This window comes from Ovis aries, chromosome 16 (assembly GCF_016772045.2).
Source record: "Ovis aries strain OAR_USU_Benz2616 breed Rambouillet chromosome 16, ARS-UI_Ramb_v3.0, whole genome shotgun sequence".
In the NCBI taxonomy this organism is placed as follows: domain Eukaryota; kingdom Metazoa; phylum Chordata; class Mammalia; order Artiodactyla; family Bovidae; genus Ovis; species Ovis aries.
Window position 1 is genome coordinate 24,459,195 of NC_056069.1, and position 15,651 is coordinate 24,474,845.

Below are 15,651 nucleotides of genomic sequence, written 5' to 3' on the forward strand. Positions count from 1 at the left end.
AACTGAACTGAACTGAACTGAGAGAGACTAACTTGTGAATTTCTGGCTTACTATAGTGCCACGGAGTTTTCTGGGCTTCCCAGGTGGTACTAGTGGTAAAGAACCCACCTCACAATGCAGGAGAGGTAAGAGATAGGGTTTGATCCCTGAGTCAGGAAGATCCCCTGGAGGGGGAAATGGCAACCCGCTCCAGTATTCTTGCCTGGAGATTCCCATGTACAGAGGAGCCTGCTGGGCTTCAGTCCATGGGGTCGAAAAGAGTCGGACATGACCGAAGTGACTTAGCACACACTGAGCTTTCCACACATAGGTTCAATGAACTCTGGAGTCACACAGGACTAAATTAAAAACTGAGTTCTTACACCTGTTGGCTAGTGAATTATTTAAATTTTCTGAGCCTCAGTTGTTGTTTTTTTTAAATCTGTCAAATGAATATAACAATCCCTCCTAAAACAAAAATAAAGTGAGTTACATATGTGCCAAACAGAATGCCTGGCATATATTTAGGACACAGTTAAGGTTAGGTACTGTCAATGTGTTTTTATTAAGTAAATGGGTAAGATGTCTTGTATTGCCTTCTTTCTACTGCTTCATGATGTAAATGTACACTTTATAGTTAAGTTTCGTAAAACACTTTGTAAGTAGTGTATCTGTTTTTTAAACAAATATTTACTGAATCACCAAGTGTAGAATGGTGCATGCTTGCATGCTAAGTCTCTTCAGTTGTGTCCTACTCTTAGCAACTCTATGGACGGTAGCCCACCAAGATCCTCTGTCCATGGGATTCTCCAGGCAAGAAATCTGGGGTAGTTTGACATTTCCTCCTCCAGGGGATCTTCCCAACTCAGGACTGAACCCTTGTCTCCTGTGTTTTCCACATCAGCAGGTTCAATCTTTACCACTGACACCACCTGGGAAGCCCATAGAATGGTGAGCTAATACTTATTTACAAAGCAACTGAAAGTAAGCTTCCAAAATATGTGCCAAAATCCCAGCCTACAATTTCCTTTGTTTTATGGGAAAATATTCATTTTATTAGGCATATTTTAGAACTTTCTGATTGCTTAATATTCTCATGCCATGATTCACTATAAAAAATGAATATAGCCTTCCATCTGTAAGGAATTGTTTAGTTAGGGCTTAGATCCTTTCTTGAAAGCCCTAGAAATGCCCAAAGCCTGCCATTTTGAACATTGATATGGCAAAAGACCAATTAGGTCAAATGCATATCTGCAAATCAGATACAATTCTGTATTTTAATGCATAAATGGAGGCTCAGTGAGATTAAATGACTTGCATAAAAGCCACAGAGCTGGCTGCTGCTGCTGCTGCTGCTAAGTCATTTCAGTCGTGTCTGACTCTTTGCGACCCCATAGGCGGCTGCCCACCAGGCTCCCCCCTCCCTGGGATTCTCCAGGCAAGGACACTGGAGTGGGTTGCCATTTCCTTCTCCCATGCATGAAAGTGAAAAGTGAAAGTGAAGTTGCTCAATCGTGTCCGACTCTTAGCGACCCCATGGACTGCAGCCTACCAGGCTCCTCCATCCATGGGATTTTCCAGGCAAGAGTACTGGAGTGGGGTGCCATTACCTTCTCCACAGAGCTGGCAGTTGGTAATATTTATATTTGACTTTGGGTCTGATCAATCTGGCTTCCCAGGTGGCTCAGTGTAAAGAATCTGCCTGCCAATGCAGGAGACACAGGAGATCCCTGGGTCAGGAAGATCCTCTGGAGAAGGGAATGACAACCCACTCCAGTATTCTTATCTGGGAAATCCCATGGACAGAGGAGCCTGGTGGGCTATAGTCCATGGGGTTGCAGAGTCAGACACAGCTGAGTAACTAAGCCTCACAGCGGCTGATCAATCCAGGGTTCAAATGTTACTACATTCCTGTGCTTCCATTTTTATATTAATGAACATCCTTTTCCTTCTTGGAGGAAGAAGGTTAATGGTTCAAGTAGTTGGGGGCAAAAAGTTGCCAGTAATGTGGCTCTAAAGAAAGAGCTCTTATCTATAAGCCTGGACATCTGGCTTCTGGCCCCTGCGCTGCTCCCAGCTAGTCCTGACACTGCAGGGAGGGAGAGGAGTTACTGAAATTCCAACTTCTTTGAGCATCTCAGGAGCCTCTCAGCTGTAAACTTTAGCCCATCACACAAAACCCAATAGAATCCCTAGCCTTCTTAGAGCCAAATCTGTCTCTCTAGACTATGATAAATGTTTTCCTTTGTGGTTCAGTAGGAATCAAGGATATGAGATCCAGGATGTTTTGATCTCAGAGAGCCAAAGGGTGTTATCCTAGTGTCCCTTCCAGTAAAAGCACTACTCTGAGAAGGTCTAGGATCTGGAGCCACATATCCATCCATTCGGAGAGGAATACAACCTCAGTAAAGTCCTAGAGAAATGGACCAGTTTGGAGGTGGGGTGCATGCTGGCAGAGCCTACAACCTCTAGTTGATTTCAGAGTGCCCAAGGCACTTCCCCCATTCTACATACACGGAGTCATCAGAGAAGAGGGACTGTTGATCCCTTTTTAAAGTTGATATAGTAAGACATCCCAGGATTTACTTTTTTAAATTGTTATATTAGTTTTTTATTTTGAAATAATTTCAGACTCAGAAAAAAATCACGATAGAATACAGAATTCTCTTATATTGTTCATCCATATTCACCAAATGTTAGCATTTATCTGCCTTTTAACTGCCTTTATCATTCTCCCTACACACACACACACACACACACACACACACTTTTGATATTTTGAGTTTTGAGAGCCAGGTACAGACACGATGCCCCCCTTACCACTATATTTAGTAACATATTTGTATTTATTTACCTCTATATTTAGTACATTTATGTTTAGCTCTGTATAGTTCCTAAAATCAAGAAGCCATTCTCTTATATAACCACAGTTTAATTTTCAACAGCATGAAATTAACACTAATGCTGTTTTATAATCTATAGACCTTACTCAAATTTGACAAGTTGTTTCAGTGACTGTCCTCTATGGCAGAGGGGAAAACCCACAGCACAAAACATAGCAAATAGGTGTCAGGAGCCTTTAGTCGCCTTTAATCTGGATTCATTCCACAGTCCTGTTGACTTTTGTGACCTTGTCATTTTTGGGGGCCAACAGGCCAGTTATTTGTAGGAAGTCCCTCAGCTTGATTTCATCTGATGTTTCCTCTTGTCTGGGGCAAGAGAGCCACAAGAGAGGCCGGATTCTTCCAGAGCTTCCTGCCCGGTGCTCGCTTTGCCCTGTCCCTGATGATATTTTCTTTCATCACTTGGTCAGGTGCTGTTTTTCCGGTTTCTCAACTGTAAAGGTACTATTTTCCCCTTTGAAAATTAGTAAGTATCTGTGAGGAGACGCTTTGGAACCATCTAAATATCCTGTTTCTCTTCATAATTTAGCTCAGTAGTTTTACCAGTCATTTTAGGATTCTTACCTGAAGCATTTATTGCTAGTTGGTTGCCAAATGGTGAGTTTTCTTTTCTTTTTTAAAATCATTGTATCTGTCTATTTTTGGCTGTGCTGGGTCTTCACTGCTGCATGGACTTTCTCGAGTTGCGGCAAGCGGGGGCGACTCCAGTTGCGCATGGGCTTCTCACTGCGGTGGCCTCTCTCGTTGCCGTGCATGGGCTCTAAGGGGCGAAGCTTCAGTAGCTGGGACGCTTGGGCTTAGCAGTTGCGGCTCAAGGGCTCTAGAGCACAGGCTCAATGGTTGAGGCACACGGGCTTAGTTGTTCCGTAGTGTGTGGAATTTTCCGGGATCAGGGATGGAACCTGTGTCTCCTGCATTGGCAGGCGGATTCTTTACTACTGAGCCACCAGGGAAACCCTGACTTTTCTGATTTTCTATTTTTCTTTCTGTATTGAAAGTATACACCATTCAGTTTCTAATGACGTACCAGAAAGATTGTAAAAGAGAAAACATCTGGGCTAATCTAAATCCATAGGAAACAAAAACACCCCTTTCCCCTCCCCTTAATCCCAGAGCCCAGGTATTTTGCTAAGTGGCTTATCTGTCTATATTTAACACAGTGGAAATATGCAGAGCTGTTGGAAGTTATCCCTAAGGCTGCCTTCTATTTGAGGTAACAAGTAATTCCTAATCTTCTCTGAGAACCTTCTCTCCTCAAGTTGACCCTACACTTTTTCGCATAAGGTCTTGATCTTATTCTTCCTTTCCTGGCCCTCTCTCAGCATGCATACACACACAGGCACTCTCACAAATACACCAACTCACACACACAGACACACCCCTTAGAACCTGACTCTTACAGCTGGTGAAGCCAAAGTTGTTTTCTAAACATCACCTCAACCCTCTTACCCTCCTTCAAGGCATGAGTGGCAAGTTGACATTCCACAGGTGCCCTCACTTCCTTTGACTTCTAGCTCAGCCTTTTCAGTTACCTGTTCTCTGGTCTTGGAAGCTCACACACTCAAGATGAATCTAATTCCATTCCCTCTCTCTCTCTCCAGAGTAAAATGTCACTTTGTTATCCACAATTTCTTACTCTTAAAATGCCTTTCAAAAACAGAACTCAGAACAGACCTCTCCTACATTGCTGCTAAGTGCTGCTAAGTCACTTCAGTCATGTCCGACTCTGTGCAACCCCAGAGATGGCAGCCCAGCAGGCTCCCCCGTCCCTGGGATTCTCCAGGCAAGAATACTGGAGTGGGTTGCCATTTCCTTCTCCAATGCATGAAAGTGAAAAGTGAAAGTGAAGTTGCTCAGCTGTGTCCGACTCTTCTCGACCCCATGGACTGCAGCCTACCAGGCTCCCCTGTCCATGGGATTTTCCAGGCAAGAGTACTGGAGTGGGGTGCCATTAGGCTCCTAAAATACAGAACTATGTTTAAGACTCTTTCCCAGTGACTTCTTTCAGAAGATTTCTGACCTTCATGTCTACTCTTCCCATCTATGAAAACCATTCTTTCCATGGGAAAATCATTTTCCTTACAGTAGACATCAAAAGATCTTAGATTAGTCTAACAATTTGTTATATAGTTTTTAGGGAAGCTGACTTTCACTCATACCAAAGAAGCAGTGGCCACGAATGACCCATATCCACAAAAACCTTCCTCCTGGTTTAATAGTCTGTGATTTTTCATATTAAGAAACTGGATCTTGTTTGCCTTATAATATTATACTTCTCAAGCAGAATGGAACCATTTCAGGAACCATCCTCTGGTCTAAAATCCATGGCACAGTCACCTACTTCTAGGAGGAGGAATATATTGATAACTAACGTTTTGTTGTAAATCTTAAACTAGGAATAGACATGGTAGATCTACTAAATAAAACTGACTTATTCCCCAGGAACTTCTGGGGTATTCAGTTACTAGTTAGTAGCAGAAATTACTATCTTTGGAGAAAGTCTGATTTCTCATGAGTAACCTTGTTTTTTTAATTAGGAAATGTTGAGAGATGATATTTTCTTCTCCCCACTTAAAATCCCCAAGTGATGGCACTTCCTTGCTTTATCCTTGAAAGGATGAGAAACAAAAAACTCCTCGTCAGCAGTTTTGGCCACTCTGGGAACACAGATCTTTTATTCCATGAAACTCACTAGCCAAAAGCCTTTCTGATTCTAGATACATCCACTGTCCTGAGCAGAGAGTCAGAGCAACACATTGCCAAACCTCTGTTAATTAATACATTACAGTCATCCTTACATATCTGTAGGATTTTAGTTCCAGGACCATCCCTCCCTATATCCCCCACCACTGCAGATACTAAAATCTGAGGATGCTCAAGTCCCATATATAAAATGGAATAGTATTTGCATATAACCTGCACATATTCTTCTGTGTACTTTAAATCATTTCTAGATTACTTACAATACCTAATATAATATAAATACCGTATAAATCATTGCCAGTATGTAACACATAACAATTTTGACTTTTGGAACTCTATGGGATTTTTTTTCCAAATGTTTTTGATCCATGGTTGGTTGAATCTTTGGGTGTGGAACCCATGGATATGGAAGGCCATATTTCTAAATACTGACTGATGGAAATTTCTCTGTAAATTATATGATAGTTTATCCTCAGCACTTTTGACATGGACAGTCAAGTACTTTGGCAGAACCTATCTGTAAGGTCAGATATTGTAATAGATAGCAGGTCAGAAAAAGATGTGACCTATAGGAATTAAGGGTTGAATATTTTATCTCTAGCCTCCCGTTCTTGGTTATAGTTTTAGAACGTTCAGTCACTTGTTGTTGGAGGAAGGGCTGCTCGCATGGTATCTGGACAACAAAACACTAAGTGGGACCATGTCCATCAGTTGATATAAAAAGGACCTTGATAGTATGTGACCGCCTGGACGGGAGGGGAGTCAGGAAGAGAAGGGATACGTGTTTATGTATGACTGAGTTTTCTGTCCACCTGAAACTATCACAACATTGATAATTGGCTATACTCCAATAGAAAATAAAACGTTTTTCAAAAAAAGGACAGTCATAGGTCACAGACATGAAGGACTTTGATTAAATCTTGAAAAATATCTTAAGCAAGATGGAAAAACTTAAAAATCAGTAGGAGTTATACTTGCAAGAGAATGATATACACCATATATTAAAATTCATGAATTAATGATGATTCTCAAGCAAATAAAACAAAACCAGTGGTCAATGTTTGGAGATCGGAGCCAAGGGACTCATTCTTCTGGAGAATGATATTACAAGGAAAAGAATAAAACACTTATCCTGTCTGTTCTGCATGTACTGTATATCAGTGCAGCCAACTAGCTGATAAGAGAGAGTTTTTCATAGAAGAATTACAAATAAGAATGAAGAGGGAATGATGAATAATATCATTGTTTTGTCACTGTGAAAATAAAGTGCTTAGTTTCTCAGTCGTGTCTGACTCTTTTCGACCCCATGGATTGTAGCCTGCCAGGCTCCTTTGTCCATGGGATTCCCCATACAAGAATACTGGAGTGGGTAGCCATTCCCTTCCCCTGAGGTTCTTCCTGACCTAGAGATTGAACCTGAGTCTCCTGCATTGCAGGTGGATTCTTTACAGTCTGAGCCACTGGGGAAACCCATGAAAATAATGAGTTTAGGCAGTTGTATCAATGAGCACGTAAAACTGTTAGTTGATAAACTCATGGGGAGCTTAAAGATAGTTGGATCAGTCTGGCAACACTTGAAGCCACCTATCAGTCTTAACATATCCAAAAGAGAAGAAGCCCAACATTATTTTGCCTTGTGATGCAATGCAAGAGGAAATATACATGTAAAACATTCTTACTGCAAAATTGAACCTGATTCTTATTAAAGCTCTAGATATAACTACAAATACATAAGAACTATAGGTACCAAAGGACCACATTAAATGATGCCATATGAGTGGTAACTGAATATTTGAAAAAAATCATCTTTTACTGATACTTACTAGAGCATTTACAGATGAAATTATTTGATGTCTGTGTTTTGCTTCAAAATAATCTGTTGGGCAGAAAAGTAGGAATACATATGAAGCAAGATTGGTTGGGAGTTGGTAGTTATGATGCTGACACGGAAGTAAAGGTTCATTATAAACTTGCTATAATATAGATACCGCAGGCATCAGTCATCTCAAAATCAGTGTGATTTTCCTTCTCTTTTGGTAATAGAATCACCTAGGTTTGACCAATAAGTTACCACACTTTTAATGTTCCTGAATTTGCATGGAAATGTGCAATACTCTGAGGATGAATAAACCCTGAAGAAACATGCATCTCTTCCAATTGGGATATATGTTTATTCTCATATGATCCCTGAAACCAGGGGCTGATTTTTCTTACTATCTGGCCAGGTGAGTGAACAGCTGATATTATACCAGCATATGGACTGGGAAAACACAGGCTGGACCGCGGAAGACTCTTTCACGTTCACAGTGTCCTCCCCGCCAGCAGCTCTAGGCCCTGAGGAGTTTCATATAACTATTTCATATGAAATTAACGAACCTGGTCGGCAGAGTCGTCTGCTTGCAAATACAGGTAATTCCACCTTATCCTACTGATAAGGTCAGTACCTTATCTCCACTTCTTAGAACAGGGACATTTGGGGAATAAATCTTTCCCTTTTTAATTATCAATGCCATGATATTAATCTTTGAAATAAAACTTCTTTGGCTATGAAATGTGTTATTTCTTTATGTATGCTTTTTTTCTGGGCCTCTGCTTTTTCCTCTCCTGAGCCTTAATAGTTTCAGTGGGGAAAGAATGGAAAATTAGCTTTCAAGAATTCTTATTTGTACTTCCAAATGGGTCTTCACCATGCCCATGACTGAAAATTGTTGATGGAAAATGAACATAACAAAAAGGGTAAATTCTTGAAAAGAAAGAGATACTGAAAGCTATACCTGTTTCTATGGTAAGAGAAAGTCCAGTAGTGGGCAAGTTAGGAGATGGACTTGTTATAAGTGAATCTCAAGGTTTAAAACTCTCTTACTTGAAATACTTAGTGTGGGCGTGTGTATTTAAAATTTATTTCTTTAGTATGCCTTGGGTAGCAATGCTAATTCAGGTGTTAAGGTTTTTTGAATCATCCACTGGGATAGGCAAATGTGAGATCATTTGAAAGTTCTAATGAAATGCCATTTTGTTCTTTACATGTGTTTTTAACAGGAGCTGTTGTCAAGGAGGGAGACAAAGTTCTCATTGACCAGTCTAAGTTAGATGCGTCCAATCTCTTACTTAAATTGCCCAAATCTCAGCGTTCTTCATATGAAATTTGGTTCCAAGTTACATCTCTTCCTCACCATGGAACACTTATGGTTGGAGAGAGAAATATTACCAAAAGAAAACCCAATTTCTCTCAATATATAATTAATAAATTTGGAGTCACATACCTTCACGATGACTCTGAATCACTGGCTGATAACTTTACCTTTGCCATTTGGCCCAATGAAAAGAGCAAGTCCACCATGAAGCCAGAGGCCGACTTTCATGAAGAGATGTTTAACATCACCATCATTCCTATAAATGACCGAGCACCAGAATTAAAGACAAAAGGGCTTCGACTGCAAGTTCTGCAGGGCAATAGGTTGGTTTTAGGACCTGAAAACCTAAAAGTGGAAGATCTAGATAGTCCTCCAGAAGAGATCAGGTATGTGATCATCCGTGATCCTAATAATGGCTTTTTGGCAATGGCGCACCATCCGCATATACCTGTTCACCACTTCTCACAAGCCGACATTGATAACTCTCGGGTGTGGTTCATACAAGATGGAAGCCCATCCTCTGGAGCGTTTTACTTCAGTGTCACCGATGGCCAACACCGGCCACTCTATAAGCTCTTCCACCTGGATGTCATCCCTGTCTCCATCACCCTTGTGAACCTCACTGACCTTCTTCTTCCACAAGGCCAGACAAGTGTCACCATCACCAGTGCTCACTTATCAGCAGTGACCAATGGGAGGAGCCCCCAAATCACTTACAAGGTTATGTGGCCCCTCCAACATGGTCATCTGCTCATTGAAGACCAGGTGGTCGTCAGTTTTGGACAGGAAGATGTGAATTTAGGAAAGCTGTCTTACCACATGACAAACCTCAGTGCCTCAGAGGACCAGCTACAGTTCTCACTGTTTACCTCAGAAAGCAACCTGACAGGACAAACACTGCGCATCCGAGTGCAGCCTTTACTGCGGGTTACGTCAGACCTGACAGTTGCCAACAGCGTGGCCCATCCGCTGACAAGAAAGGACCTTGATGCTGCTGAGCTTGCTGACAGGACTAACAGTGACCCCACATTTGAAGTGACAGAGCCCCCTTTCCACAGCAGACTTGTACGAAGAGCAGGCCGGGACACTGCCTTGGAAGATGTTACTCTGTTCACTCAGAGGGATATTGACCAAGGACTGCTGATGCTCGAGCCGCATGCCAATCTGACGGGCCCCGGCAGCCTCAATGACTCCTTCACATTTCTGCTCAGGGCAGACCATGTCCAACCAGCAACAGGGTGTCTCCCCTTCACCATAGTGCCACCTGGCCCCTTTCTTTCGCAGACTTTTACCCCCAATGTTTCCTTCTTAGTCACTGATAACCTTGTGACTATCAGTCTCTCTCAGGAAAAGCCTGTGGTTTCCTCAGAACCCACAACACAGACAGGAACTCTGGGGCAGCTGACCCAGACCAGATGGCCGGAAGCAGCTCCCTGGGGACGACACGGTGGTGAAGAGCCCACTCTGGATGTCACGGCTTCTCCCACCAGAGTCATTTGGTCACCAGATGCCGCCAGAGCCAGCCCTGGGGCCCGCACCCAGCCCAGGGAGAGCAGTCACCCTCTGACGGTCATCATACCACTGACAGTGGTGCTCCTCCTGCTGACAGGAGCCGTGGTGGCCTTGTGTGTCTGGCTGCTGGGCCGGAAGGCAGAGAGGGCAAAACCTCTTACTAAGCCCCGGATCGACCTAGAACCCACAACCACGGGTCCTAGGCCAGAAAGGAGCGCAGCAGTCCCCACTGTCACAGTGACGCCTCTCCTGAGAAGCTCCGGCAGTCCTCCAGTCAGTCTTTTCAGGGCCCCACAGTGTGAGCGCATGGAGAAGTCTCCAGCTTCCGAGCCAGCAGAAAGATGTGCTCCTTGGGAGACATGGGTGAATTTGGATCCTGACATGGTCCAGCTCTGCCGACAGACCAACCCAGCACTGAAGCGCAAGCAGTACTGGGTGTAGACTCAGGGCGCTCGTTCCTCACTGACCGCCTGCTGGGTGCCAGGTCCTGGGATACCGAGGCAGAGAAATGCTGGTTGGATCAACTGAGAAAAGCCTGGCTCTGCCACCCCTTGGTGCTCAGTTTCAGCTCCATGGTTAGATGCTGGCAGGTGTTTACTGTAACTTTTGTGCAACACTCACCTTAGGGGCTGTTCACAAGTTTTGTGTGCCTTCTTCTAGACCCAGTGCTCTGAGTGTGCTTAAGATTTTGTCACTGTTTACATGACAGAACGTGCTGACCTGACTGCAGATTAACACAGGAGCTATAGTTAGTGGAGGAAGGCTTTGAGTGTTTTTCCTTGAAGATTCACTCTCTGAGTAAGTCAGTGAGGAAGTGAAGGAACTGTGTCAGCAAGTAGAAGACGGAATTGATCGTATCTGTGTTTGTTTCTGGTGTTTTTCTGTAATGACTTTTCCTCCTTGGAGTCTCCAGCTTTGATTTCCTAATGCAGGAAATGCCTTGGTGCTCTAGATAGTGGGACAGTCTGGCTCCTTTTGAAGGTATTCATTGAACACATTGTGTTTAATCAAGAGGCCTTGTCTATTCTTATTTGTTTTATCAAACATGTTGTACAAACATTATTTAAAGCCCTGAGGAATAGGTTTAATGCTTTTGTGATGCCTCAATTTGGCTTAACTTTACAATGAATTGAAATAATGGCAAATTTGTATTTGACCTGCCTAGTCGAGCCTACAATTGACCAACCCACCTTCAGTTTCCATAGTTTTAAAATGGATACATCAGTACTTCTATTAGTTAGGAATGCTTTGGGTAGCAAATCATTAGACATCTGCTATGAGTGGGATTTAGGTTGGGGACTGGCGAACTTGTTCTGTGCAGGGCCATATTGTAAAAATATTTTGGTTTTGTGGATCACATGTGGGTGTTTATTTTTATTTTCTAACAACCTTTTAAAACTGTAAGAACAATTCTTAGTTTCTGGATGTGACCCACAGACCATAGTGTGTCAATTGTTGGTTTATCTAAGCAATAAAACTGTTGAATTATTTCAACTAGCAAGCAGCCCAAAGTGGATATTCTGAGGCCAGTTCAACAGTTCAAAGACATCATTGAGGATTGAAGCTCTTTTGTTCTTTCTACTTTACTTTCCTCAAGCTATTGGCATTTCAGCCTTTTGTTTAGTTCCTTGTGACTGTGACATAGCTGCTGAAGCTCCAAGTAATATAGCCCCACTCACAGGCAAAAATCCTAGTGGGTGAAAAGGAGAGATGGCCGAAAGACTTTTTCTTAGAGAGGATCTTATTTATTGTTATTTATTGATATTTCTTAAAATCTTGAGGCTTTCTCAAGCATTTCCCCCACTTTTATTGTCTAGAACTGAGCTACGTGTTTCCCATCCATTGACCAACCACTGGCAAAGGGAAAGGGGATTTGCATGATTGGCACCTCCTCCGGGGCTGGGACAGGATTCTGCCAGCTCAGAAATCAGTGAATCCAGGAGTTCTCTGGCAGTCTAGTGGTGAGGATTCAGTGCGTTCACTGCAATGGCCCTAGTTCAGTCCCTGGTTGGGGTAATTGAGATTCCACAAGCCGTTCAGCAGGGCCGAAAAAATTTAAAAAAAAAATATCAATGAGTCAGCCCACCATGTAATTACAGAGGGCTGGGAAATGGCCATTAGATAGGCAATGAATAAGATCTACTAAAAAAGTATTTCAAGTTGAAATATTGAAATACTTGGGAAATGAAGATTTTGAGTTTTCAAATTGGTATCTAATGTCTCCTTTTCATATTTTAATGATTTTCTTAAAGCTAGTGTTTCTAGGGTGGGGGGAGGAATTTCTTCCTAAGAGACATTTGGCAATATCAGGAGACATTTTTGGATTTTACAGCTGGTGCTGATGGCATCTAGCGAGCATAGGCCAAGGACGCTGCTAAATATCCAACATTGTACAAGAATTTTCTGGCCTCAAAAGTCAGTAACGCCAAGTTGAGAACCCTGGTTAAAGTCATAAATGTGGAGTTTTCCTTTATATCCAGTGAAGGATTAATAGATCCATTACCAAGTCTAGGCAAAAACTGTATTCTAAAAATGGAATGGAAGGGTAAAAAATCCATAGTGTGTTTGAAATTGTGATCGGCTAATGGCAAACATGAACATTTTTAAAGAGAATATTAAAAACCAAACCAAACTTGACCAGACTCATTTCTTTATAATCTTTTGTCTAAGGAAAAAAGTTTCCTTGTACTAACAAGTGGAACACATCAGGAGAAAAGGAGAGAAAAGTAGGGAGGGGAGAGGATATTTACAAAGGTAAAGATGAGATCAGAGTGTCCCCAGAAGTCTGACGCCCCTAAAGTGTTCCATATAGAAAAGGCTTTTTCCTCACCTTCTCCCTTTTCTTCTCTTCTAGGTTGCTTTTCTCTCCCAACCCAATTTTAACTGTTCTTGGGGAAGCTGATTTCACAAACTACAGAATAAATGGAAGTATAGCATATGTAGGGGCTTCACTTGTAGCTCAGTCGGTAAAGAATCTGCCTGCAATGCAGGAGACCTGGATTCAATTCCTGGGTTGGGAAGATTCCCTGGAGAAGGAAATGGCAACCCACTCCAGTATTCTTGCCTGGAGAATCCCATGGACAGAGGAGCCTGGCAGGCTACGGTCCGTGGGGTCGCAAGAGTCAGACACAACTTAGCGACTAAACCACCACCACCATAGCATATGTGTGCCTAGAGACAACTACCCTGTCTTAGATCCTTAGATGTATGCCACAGACAGCTTTTGCCACCATCCCTGGCCATGGACAACTGCTGCTGAACTAGACTTCTCTTTGTTGTTGTTCAGTCACTAAGTCATGTCCACCTCTTTGTGACCCCATGTACTGCAGCACACCAGGCTCCTCTTTCCTCCACTGTCTCCCAGAGTTTGCTCATATTCATGTCCGCCGAGTCAGAGATGCTATCTAATCATCTCATCCTCTAGCAGAAGTAGATTTCTCTGCTCTTCTCCCAAAAGTGATTCTCTCCTGCAGTTTCTGGATTCCTGAATTTTATATAGACCTCCCAAGTGGTTTTTGTACTTGATCCCTTTAGAAAAAAGGAGGAATGATAGTCGTAATCCAAGGTTGGTTTGATCACTGTACAACATAGGCTTGTTCTTAGGTCTGTTCTAAGTAGTCAGACACTCAGAAGAAGCAGAATGGCAATGTGTGCTTGAGTTTATACATAGAAAGAGAAGGCCAAGGAGCATCTTTGCATATAGTAAGTGAGCCTTTGCTCTCCTTTGACTGAGAAGGAGAATGCCTGTTCTTTGTGGGAGAGCTGGACATACTTGGCTCTATGACTATGTTGGCCTCTTCCTTGCTTCAGCCATAAAGTCTCTGGAGCTAGGACTACCAGCCAAACCAAACAAAAAAGCCTGATTTCCCTCTTTTTCCTGTTAACTCTGCAACTCCAAACAAACTTGGTGTCCATTTTGGAATGAGACACAAACAACTGCTTTAAAATGATAATTCACATTGTTTGTGAGTGTGCCTGCTAGGATAAGAACATCAGTGTGAGATCCAGATGTCAAGACTCAGTCATAAATCAAGTAATTAAAATAAAGCTTGGAAAGATTTCTTCCAGAGGATCTGGAATATTCTACCGATTTGCATATGGATTCAATTAAAAGGAAACAATGCCTATCATTTGGTGCTGGCTCAAATAAAACATGAAACAAAACATTTTGGCAAAGCCTTGTTTAGTGTTAAATCAGTCCGAAAAGGTTTCTCCCATTTGCAGAACTATAACTGCATAGTCTCAATTCTGTCATGATGAATTCAATGCTTCTTAACAAGCAACTGGGCTTCCCTGGTGGCTCAGATGATAAATAATCTGCCTGCAATGCAGGAGACCTAAGTTTGATCCCTGGGTTGGGAGGATCCCATCGAGAAAGGAATGGCTACCCATGCCAGTGTTCTGGCCTGGAGAATTCCATGGACAGAGGAGCCTGGCAGGCTACAGTCCTTGGGGTTGCAAAGAGTCGGAAGCCACTGAGCAACTTTCACTTTCATTTTAACAAGTGACTGGTGATTTAATAAGTGGATACTAAGGGCTAGTATCAGAAGAGTGGCTAATTTTGCTTAAGAGAAGGTATATTTTGTCTGAGGTGGCCTGGGAGGGGAGGGTCTATATTTTTCCTTCTCTGGAGTCTTTGGCAAATTCTAACCTTTCAGAAAAGTGAAAATATTAGTCACTCAATCGTGTCCAACTTTTTGCAACCCATGGTCTGTAGCCCACCAGGCTCCTCTGTCCATGGAATCTTCCAGGCAAGAATACTGAAATGGGTTCCATTTCTCCCTCCAGGGAATCTTCCTGACCCAGGGATCAAACCCACATCTCCTGCACAGTAGGCAGATTCTTTAACATCTGAGTCACTGGGGAAGCCAGTGGTGCTCAAACAGCATCAGGAGCCCCTGTTCAAACACTTGGGAGTACTTCCTTAGAGTCGTGCATTGATTAAGTGGAGATGACACAGAAGCTGTTTCTTTAGGTTTCTGAAGCTGAAGTAGACACATTTGGAGGGTGGATGGTAGGTAACAGGAAGCAATGGACCATATCAGATGACATTCCCTGAATTTGGGAATGGGGGCTGCATTACACACCTCCTGCATCTTTCAGAGGCATTGTAATTAATAACGAGCTTTGTTTTTGAGAGGGTCTCAGAGTCGGACACGACTGAAGCAACTTAGCAGCAGCAGCAGCAGCAGCAGCAACAGGCAGGGAAGCCAGGGTTCTCCAAGCGGAGGAAATAGGCTGCAAGGGCCAGACATTTTTTTCTCTCTCTCTTAAGCAGCAGGAAGCAACAAACAAGTGTTAGATTTTTTCCCCCTTCTCTATACAAATTTAAAAAGAGATTTCTCTTAAAATTCTGTTGCCATGACAACACCTGGCTCCACCTGAACTTAACTTTTCTCAAACCTTGAGCTAACCAAGGC

The 15,651-nt window shown here is 42.7% G+C and overlaps 1 protein-coding gene across 2 annotated transcripts in view; it reads left to right on the forward strand.

Annotated features, from left to right (window-relative positions):
• LOC101113531 (chondroitin sulfate proteoglycan 4-like) overlaps positions 1-12,868 on the forward strand; it is a 72,230-nt gene extending 59,362 nt beyond the window's left edge. For both annotated transcript variants that reach the window (XM_060400433.1, XM_060400432.1), the window contains exons 9-10: positions 7,811-7,994; positions 8,625-12,868. In XM_060400433.1, coding sequence (XP_060256416.1) covers positions 7,811-7,994; positions 8,625-10,672 — 2,232 coding nt within the window. In that variant the 3' untranslated portion in view covers positions 10,673-12,868. The remainder of the gene's footprint in view (positions 1-7,810; positions 7,995-8,624) is intronic.
• The last annotated feature ends 2,783 nt before the right edge of the window (positions 12,869-15,651 follow it).